The sequence below is a fragment of the Sturnus vulgaris genome, chromosome 10 (assembly GCF_052056855.1).
Source record: "Sturnus vulgaris isolate bStuVul1 chromosome 10, bStuVul1.hap1, whole genome shotgun sequence".
Lineage (NCBI taxonomy): Eukaryota > Metazoa > Chordata > Aves > Passeriformes > Sturnidae > Sturnus > Sturnus vulgaris.
In genome coordinates, this window is record NC_142252.1 from 14,167,662 (window position 1) to 14,177,679 (window position 10,018).

Genomic DNA, 10,018 nt, shown 5'->3' on the forward strand with positions numbered 1-10,018 from the left:
ATGTAAGAATTTTGTTGGTTTATTGGTACAAGTGGGTATACAATACTGCATCTGCTTTTATGAACTACTGCTGCTTGTCATAAAATATTATACTGCAGTAATTTTAAAACAAATATTGGGCTGAAAACTTAATTTGCAATAACTTTTAATTAAAATCTCTCCCTTTTTTTCTTTGTGAAACTACATTTTCAAAATGCATTAGCTTTTATATTTCTTTTTCATTGAAAATAGTCTTAGTTCCATGTTTAGGTCAAGTTGGGAGCTATATTTCACAGCCTACCAACCTTTTAGTCCCCCTAAAGGAAATTTTTGTGGTAAGTTTTTACTGATGGAGTAATGAAGGCGTGGGGAAGGGGATTGAGTTGTCCACTTTGGTTTGAGAGCTGCTGCCTGGCTGGGCTTGGTGCCAGGGAGTGCCCCTGAGCCAGCAGTCCTGAGGCAGCTCCTGCAAACCCAGCTCCCAGGTGAGCTGTGTGCCCTCCCAGGCAAGACAAAGCCTGGAGATAAAGGGCAGATTTAAGGAACACTTAAACACTGTTCTTTTGGGAAGCTACTTCAAACACCATTTTATAGTGCTCTAAGTCATCTAGATCTCTCTTAACTTGTTTCACTCTCTTTTAAAAATATTTATTTCTCCAGCAAGAAGGAATCCCTTAGATAAGGCAAAATGGCCCATTTTGCTGATGGTGTTTTTACCTGTGTGGTGCTAATGATTGATGCAAAATGCACGTGTGCAGCACAGCTCTGTGCTTTCTGCTGTGCTTTATCTTCTGTAGCTTTAAGGCTGCCATTCTCTGCGGGTCTGTTGCACATTGGATTTATTGTCACACCAGCAACACTTCATATAACCCCAGATCGCTTGGGAACACGTTCCTGAGTGCTGAATGTTCAGAAGGTTTGCTCTTAAACAAGGTCTGCAGAAATAACGTGGCATTACTCCAGATGCTGTGCTCAGATGTTGGTCATGGGTTTTCCATTGGCAAGGTTGGAGAAGCTCCCAAAGACTTGGAAGTGGTGAAGATTTGGGAGGGAGCATCACTTGCCTGTAGAAGCATCTGCCTTCATTCACAGGCCTCAGAAATGCCTTGTCTGGGACCTGTAAGAAGGGATTTATTTTGCTGAAACAGTTTTGCTTCAGAAAATGAATTTTCATTGTGGCTTGAACTTTTTTTTTGCAAGGGTAGTTTTTAGAAAATTAATGGGAGAAGTTCTTTGGCCAGGATAAATTTTCTGCTCAATATCAAAGTCTGGGAGCATAACCCAACCCACTAACAAGCACATATGACTCACTGAAGGTTTGGGAGCCCACTGTCACAGAATCCTCTGGCCAGCCAGATCTTTTAAGAGGTTTAATGTTTCTCTGTTGTGAAAATCTTGAATACTGGGACATAACAAGTACTAGTCCTTAGCTGAGTGTGGTTTCGTCCTGAAGATTTCATGCAAAGCCAGCACAAGTGGCAAAGGCACAGCCACTCCCACAGCCATCACAGGCTCAGGGGATGTCCTGGACAGATCCATCTGTGCTCTGCTCTGGGGCAGGTGTGGAAATGTGTCTTGGTACCTGCAGAAATACTTAAGGCAGAAATCTTTAAAATTACTTCTTTCTCTTTATTGAAAGATTTCCAGGCTTTGTGCCAGCATTTCCTCACACCGCTTTTGAAATTAAATGGCTTACTTGCTTTTATACTCTCATTTCTTTGAATCCTCTTAAATGGTTCAATAATGCCCTTTGCCTCTAAGAATTTGAACAACCCTCAATATCTTAGACAACAAGCATTTTACATTTGCCCATCCCAGGGAAGGTATGTGCAAAGCCAGGGGAAGGCATCAGGAGCAGCAAAGCTCTCTCTGCTTCTCAGCTCTCTTCTTTCTTTTGCTTAGTATTTCAGTCTAAATTCTGACAAATTTCTGACTTTTCCTGCACATTTTTCATGCCTGTTCACTGTAGGCTGTTGTGCAATCCACAGCTCTACCAGGGAAGAAGAGCCTTGCCTTTCAGCCCAGAGCTAGATGGGTGTTATTGCTGGGAGCCCGCACTGCTGATACCTCTTGTTTTCTGTTGTCAACTGTAATGTGTGTATAACTCAGTGATGCCTAATTTAAAAGATCAGTGATTAATTCTTCCATTGCTTTTTCTTCTTTTCTCTTTCTCTTACTGCAGGATGTTTTCACACCAGAGTGCAAATTTAAAGAATCTGTCTTTGAAAACTACTATGTTATTTATTCTTCCACGCTGTACCGGCAGCAAGAATCCGGACGAGCGTGGTTCCTGGGACTCAATAAAGAAGGTCAAATTATGAAGGGAAACCGAGTGAAAAAAACCAAACCCTCATCACATTTTGTACCCAAACCCATTGAAGGTATGGAATCTGCCCACTTTTCTCCCTCGGTGGGGTTTGGGTAGGGGGAGTTAACAGCTTCAGATTTGGGGTTTCCTGTCTGGGAGTGTTGGGCTTCAAGACCAGAAAGCAAGGGAAGAAGTGTTTGTAGCACTTCATCTAAGTGCTGGGCTGAACTGTTAGCATTTCCTCTGCTTTCCTTCTAGTCTCAAAGGGGTTTCCTGGCTTTGGGGTGCTAAAGGATGAATTTGAAAGCCCAGCAGCACAAGAAATCACTGGCAAAAAAAAGCAGACAGTAGTTCCAAAGGAATGTGATGCAGCAGTGATCATAATGTTGTCTTCTCAGGATTTTGCCAGTGTATTTCATTAGGTTTCCAGTCCCATATAGAGTCAGTAGAGGCAGGATTTATCTCACCTGAGTTTAGACTTTGGCACTCTGTTCATAGTAACAGAAGAAAAATGGGTCCTACCAGCACAGCTGTGGATGTTCTTTATATGCCTAACCTGAGATAACTTAAATCTGGTTTTCCTCATGTGTAAAGGCATCCTAGTTAGTCACTGGGGGGTAGAGTTGTTGTCCAGAGTTCGATGGGATGCTGTCATGCCGTCTGTCTTCATCACAGTGAGAGGCTTCAGTGAAAGTCATGGAGTTGAATTTCTGCCCTCCTGCTGATGCCTGTACACTCTCTGAAGTGTGCCTCAGGCTCCTGCCAGGACATCTTGCATTTTGTGAGCTGGCCCCTGATAAATGGAGAGATAGTGTGATAAGCCTAGTTCTTAACAGGTAGTAACTTGATTCTGGAAACAACACTAATCTCTTGCTTGGGAAAAGAACTACTTTTTGATCCCTAAACTAGGCATGCCTTTCTGACCCCATCTCAATCCTGCCATTTGTCCCCTTCAGGGACACAGTAGCCTGGAGCTGGCCTTGGCTGCGCAGCTCTGTGCTCCCTCTCACTACCCCATATTGGAGAAAGTTTGAACTGATGCTCTCCTAGCAGGTACCACTCACAAGTGATGCAAGCCACAGCTCACTCCACACAGCAGTGACCTTTTTAAGAGCTTCCCAGCTCCGGGGTGGGCAGTTGTGAGTGTGAGGAAAAGGCCATCTGAAGCAAAGCATGAGAGAAATTCAGTGCAGCATTCCCAGAGTATCTGTGGCCTTTGCACAGCGAATGGAAATGTTGAAAGAGCAGAGAATGGCCTGGAGCTGCTTGTCCTGTGCTTGTTTTCAACAGTTTCTCTGCAGCCAGGAACCTTTTGTTGTTTATCTGAGGCATTAGTGGGATTGGTACCCTAAGCCCCTAAGCCCTGGTGTTTTGCTAAGGAACAGGCACTGCTTCAGGCATAGGGTTGGTCACCAGCTTCTCTCTTGCCTTGACCACGAGGAGAGTCCTTTACAAGCACCAACTTTCACAGCTGGGTTTCCACCTCCTTCTGGTATTTCTTTGCTGCCTGGCTGGGCATTAACACTCACCAGTGGGATCCTTTGAATCCAGGCTTCTTTTTAAATCTAGCATTCGTGGTGTCTGCTGAACGACTCAATAGTTCCCTTCTGCATGCATTAAACTAGGCCATTCCTGTGGCTCTTCTCGTGGAAAGCCTTGCCTTAACAGAGCTGCCTGACCCACAGCAGAGATCTCATTTCAGCAAATGCCACTCTGGCTTTCATTTTGAATAACCCAGCCCAGCCCTAGAGCTTCCCTTTCCTGCAGTTGCATCCTCCCACACTTGCTTCAATCACAGCTGTCACATAACCTCCCGAGCGAGTGAGCGCTTTGGAAGTTGGCAGCCAAATTAAGGGCTCCTCCACTTCTTCCCTCCTCCACATGCTTTGCAGTCAGGCTTTGTGAGCGCTGCTGCATCAAAGAGCTGGCAGTCTCCCAAGCCAAGGCACGTGTCAGCTTCCCCGAGCATTCAGCTGTCTGGGACTGTGACTCCAGACGGAGGACTCTGTTCCCAAGCCCAAGATTCATTGTAGGTAGCAGAGGCTTGCGGGGAGGGTTGGAGTAAAACGCGCTCATCTCCACGTGACTTCTCTGCACCGCATCCGTCACAGTCCCCGTGAGCAGAGCTCGCAAGCAGAGATGTTACAGAAAAGGGGCAATTCCTACCCTGTTTTAACAGTTTCTTTCTCTTTGTTATGACTCCAAGGAAATACTCAAAGCACTCTCTTGCTGTATTTGCATGTTGGTTCTGCAGAATGCTGTGGCTTGCCCCAGTGTGTGGGCTGTGCTGCTTATTCTGGACACAGCTTCCATCCACAGTCACACCCCCAGGTTTCCTGTTGCTGGGTACCACCACCAGCATTAGCCCTGCCACGTGATGGCTGGCACAGGAATGTGTGTGCAAGGAGGAATCTGCTCCCCCTGGGAAGGAGAGGTGCCACATCCATTGCTAGGAATCACTCACCTACTAGTCAATGGCAGTTATCTCTGAGATGAAACTTCCCAGTTGTTTCTGATGTACAGAAAAATTATGCAGCATTTTAGTGAAGAGAGTGTTCACAGGGAAGGGAAACAGAAAAAAGCCCAGATTGCTCCCCAAGCTCATTTGATTCCTGTTGCTTACTTCTGCTCTCTGAATTCACAAGTCTCCTTGAAATAGCAAATGGACAGCAAACTAATACATAAATAAGAAATACCTTCACAGGTAATTTCTAAGTACTCATAGGAGCACATATGCATATATACACAGTGGTATCTGTGTATGGATGTGTATCTATGGCTTTTATCAGCTATGGCTTTCTGCTGTGCTAAAAACTCAAGAGTGTTATGACTCACGTAGATTGGCAGGATCCTGGAGGTATTTTGTACAAAATTCAGTAGATACCAACTGGAAAAGTTTTGGGTTTTGGTCGGTAGGAGGTGTTTTTAGTTTAGTGTAGGTAGGATTTGTTTGTTTTTGGAAATAAGATTAAGCTTGATCAATATGAAAGCACAAAAAACTTAGCAAGTAATAACAGGGGAGACGTTGAGTTCCTCTCCCATCTGTGCACAAGCGAAGCCAAGGCAAACAGCCTGGTCGGCAGCAGTTGATGTACTGTGTGCTGCTAGTTTTGCTTCAAAACACACATACGCAACACATTTCTTTTGATATTTTTATTTCTGATTACTGATTATTCGAACTAAGTGAGCCCTAAAGGGAAGACATCAAGATTGAACTAAGACTGCACAAGAAATGAGCTTGAGTATAATTGTCACTTAGACAACAAGCAATCTTTTAGAGAAATTTCGTCTCTTAGTGTCTGTAATGATTAGTGCTGGAACAACCCTACCATCTACAGTGCCTTTTGTTCTTCAAAATATCCAAATCCATCTCAGTGTGAGACGTTTCCAGTCATTTAAATAGGAATATTATCAGATGCTTACTGTGGATATGCTGTTATTTGTATTCCTTCTCCTTGAAGACATAATTTTCAAATGTTACTCTCCCAAAGAGTTACATTTCCTCTCTCTCCTGACCCAAACAAGAAGACGTTTAGGGTGGCAAATCTGGCCACAGAAGCAGAAAACTTCTTCCAAGTCAGCAGAGCAGTCTCTAACTCTTGAATTTATGGTGCTTCAGCCCTCATGATGTGAACATGTCTCAGATACAAAGGTGACCTGTTAATGGCTAGTCTGGATTCATTTATTACCACTGATGAGTATCCAAGCAGCCAGATCTTTCCCAGTGTCATTCCTCAGGGAAATAACATCCAAGTTTTGTTAAGACAGAGTCCTCAGATGTTGTAAAGTACAAGACACTTAACTAGGAAAATGCAGTAGGCCTTGTGAAAATGCTTCAAAGGTATCACCTTAATACATAAAGCATCGAGTCATAGGAAGTCTTGGGTTGGAAAGGACCTTAAACAGCATCTCCTCAGATCAGGCTGTTCAGGACTTCATCCAGCCTTGTCCTGGACACTCCAGGGATGGAGCATCTACAGCTTCTTTGGGTAACCTGTGCCAGTGCCTCACTGCCCTCACAGAAAAGAATTTCTTCCTAATGTCTAACCTAAATCTCTCCTTTTTCAGTTTAAAAATGTTCTCCCTTGTCCTATTACTACCCACCCATGTAAAATGTCAATTTTCCAACATCTTAAAAAGTATTCTTAGAAAATCAAACCTCCAAATCTCCACACTCTGTAGGTCTTTGCTAACACAGCTCCTCTCTTGGGTCTCTCTTCCAGGTAGGCAGGCTTTGGTAGGTTTTCTGTCCCACACTAACTCACTTGTTCATCTATCAGACTCTTGATCATCTTATTAGATGGCAAACGTGATGCATTTTAACCATGATTTTGCTTGGCTTTTTGCCTCCTGTGCTGCCTTTCTCATCTGAACACTGTGATTCTACCTGGCAGCATCCTTCACATTTTACCACCAGATAGACACGAGCTCACATGCCTCTGAAATGCATCTGCTGGGATTTAGAACACGGTAATTAGAGGCAGAAAACGAGGGTGCCTAATCACTCACTCCCTGGTGCCCCTGAGTGCTGCTGCTCAGGCAATTAACTCCCTGCACTGAAGCATTGGCAAATACAGGCACTCGAGCTGATAGCGACACCCAGAGCTGTGGTATCTCTGAGCTGCTACCAGAGGATGTGCTTCCAGCCCTGCCCAGATCCAGCCAGGCACATCAGGCATACGGTGATCCTGCAGGGCTGCCCACCTGCTGAATGGCAACTTGGAAAAATTTTGGTTACTCCTGACTCACAAGGGTCTGGGGCAAAGAAAGACAATGTGGAGATGGATAGATGGGAAATATTTAATGTGCTTAATAAGCTTTTTGCTGTATTCTAGAGACAGGAATTGGAGTTTGTTGCATCCCCTGAACCTCCTCAACTTGCAGTGATGCCAAGTGAGAAGTGCTAGGGTCAGGACACAAAACGATGCTTCCCAAACTCAGGCAGTGCCTGATGCCCAGGGTGATTTCAGTGTCATCATGTGGGTGGTGTGCCAGTGCCGTGTCTGGGAAGCAGAAATGAGAGAGGGATCCTGTGCCAGCATGTAGGCAAGAGTTTGAGCTGTTTCTGGGTGACAGGCAGCCCCTTCCACGCCTTTGCCTTCAGGAAGTATGGTCCCTGCCACCCCCTTCCTCCTCACTTGTACCCTCAGTCTCCTTCCCAATTGGTGAATTTGTTCTTTGTGCAAATTTTTCCCTTGTGCTTGTGAGTGGCAGGCACTGCTGGTTCGCAGGGGAGCAGGGAATCGAGAGCCACAGGAACCAGACGTGGGCACAGCTCCACTGCATTCACCCCTTCCATTAATGCTTGCAGCTCTTCAGCAGATCAAGCTAACAGCACTTTCCAATTAAAGCATGAATATGGATGTGTTGATTGGAATCTGGGGCATAGGAGCTGATTATCTGATTGAAACTCCAAAGCATTAGCTTGGTTTCCAGACATTAAGGGCTGTATTTGGCTTGGTGTGTGGGTGTGGGTGGGTGGGAGAAGCAAGGCAAAGCAGGGAGGGAACTCTTGTTCTAGCTGAATTGCTCATGCTTGCAACGCTCCTTGTACTGTGTGCTCCAGCAAGCATCCGGGCATGACTGTCACACTGCTGCTGCTTTACCTCGGTGCAGGTGACAGGGAACTGTGTACACACACACATACGCACAGAGGGATCCCAGAGAGAACTGCCAGTGAGTGCTGCAAGTCCTCGACCCTAAAGATGTACTCTCAAAGCTGGGAAGATATGGGCATTCACAACAGTCCATTTGCAAACACCCCCTCCCCAGTCCGTGACTAACATCTCCCTGTGTGAGTCACGCTCAGACTTCCTCAGTACAAAGAGGAACAAGCTGCAGTCCTGGAGCCTCTGTTGCACAACATACTGGGCTGTCCTTGAAGCCCTGTGCCTGTGCAGATGTAGGTGTACACACCTGTGTGCCACAGTGGAGGTTTACAGCCCCTGCTTAGCCATGGCCACAGCTCAGCACGTGTGCACAAGCCTCTTGAGTAGGAGAATATCCAGGCATGTCTTGTGCATGATGCCATGTAAGTACTGTATACACTGATCCTGTAGGTGTATCTAAATACTGAAAATATGCTTGTCCTATACTGCTACAGATTTTCTGGCATGGGCTGTTGGCACAGCCTGTCTGGTACAGAGGCTTTGACAGCTCTGTCTGAAAAGCTCAATGTGAGCAATCTCCAGCTATGCCCCACAACAGTATTTGTATCTTGCACTAGACTGGAAGATAAACTTAGAATTCCTGCCCTATTTGCTTGCCCAGTACAGGATTTCCTTCATTTGTAGCTGCGAATGTTGTTTGCTTCTGTAGCCCTGTTTATATTCTTTACTCAGTGGGCCTTGTTAGCAGCTCAAGGTTTTTGCCCAAAGGCCATGGTGAGAGGCAGAGAGTTGAGGAGAGGCAGCGTGCCATGGTGCTGCTGCAGCATTCACCCGTGCTCAGTCCTTGTGGTTAAGCATCTGGCCCAGCCTGATGGGTTATTTGGAATGGGTGGGAGTGAGATGAGCTTGGTGCATGCAGCTGTCTGGGGGAAGAACTCAGGGAGGTCCCTCCAGCTCCAGCCTGGCACCAGAGAGGTCAGGATGAAGGCAACAGTGCACTTGAGACAAAATTTTGTGTATGGAACGTCAGGGGGAATGGCAGGGGCACTGGGACAGCACTGGCACAAATACATAATTCTGCTGGGCAGACGTCACATCTGAGAATAAGGTGAGTCACAGAAGTGATGCACACTCTCAGTGCACAAAGACTCTTTTCTTACAGGGTAAGAAATCCCAAGGGCACAGGTTTTCCTCAGTTGTTAACCATTTCATACTTTCTTTAGGATTTCATTGGGTACTTTGCCACAACAGGCAAATTCACCATCACCAGGTTGTTGAGTGACACTCTCCAAGGTGTGAGGGGCAGCTCAGGAGTGAAAGGGGATGTGAGAGCCCTTCTCCATCTGTTGCTGCCATGCTACACATTTTCCTTGCAGCATGCAGAGAACATCCATTGTCTGGACCTTATGGGCAGTCCTGTGGCAGGGCTCATCCTGGCCCAGACCCATGGGACAACTCCTTCATTTTCTCTTTTTTTCTAATTTTCATGAAAAAGATGGCTCCAGTAGCAATAACAGTTTGCAGAGCAGTATGTCCTTTCAGCCTTGCTGGGAGGCTCAGTGTGTGTGTTTAAACTGCTTTGATGAAAGCCTTGCATGAAAAATACTCTATGGGAAAAGTAATATTTTTCACTGCTCATATATTCAATTCGGTATCCCTCCTATTAATACACAGTTGACTGCACTTTATCTCTGTCCTGTATTGTTGCACAGGGCTGTAACTGTTTATTTAGTCAGGAGTAAAAGTGCAGAGCAATGATGTCATTTTCAGCCTGCCTCTAATTGCTGGGATTTATTTGCAAATCAAGGGAGATTATAGATGCAAACACTTAGTTTGCCTTTTCATACATGGGGTGGTTTTTTGTCATTTCTTCAGATAATTTTAAGTCTTGTCCTTGTTGATTACCCAGAACCAAACCCTGATAGGCTTTATCCTATGTTGGAGCACTGTGCCATTGTTTGTGATGTGACAGCTTCACAAAATGAAGCAGTACACAATCATTTCTTCATTTCCTAATTTTTGCAAAGATCTGGGCATGACATTTGCAGTCTGGACCTGCCTTATGTTCTCAACTCCACTGTGCCTGCCCTTGAGATGCCTCACTCTTACAATCTCATTTGCA

General features: G+C 45.4%; 1 protein-coding gene across 3 annotated transcripts in view; it reads left to right on the forward strand.

Annotated features, from left to right (window-relative positions):
* FGF12 (fibroblast growth factor 12) overlaps positions 1-10,018 on the forward strand; it is a 216,919-nt gene that overhangs the window by 205,403 nt on the left and 1,498 nt on the right. For all 3 annotated transcript variants that reach the window (XM_088170898.1, XM_014888851.2, XM_014888850.2), the window contains exon 4: positions 2,162-2,360. In XM_088170898.1, coding sequence (XP_088027024.1) covers positions 2,162-2,360 — 199 coding nt within the window. The remainder of the gene's footprint in view (positions 1-2,161; positions 2,361-10,018) is intronic.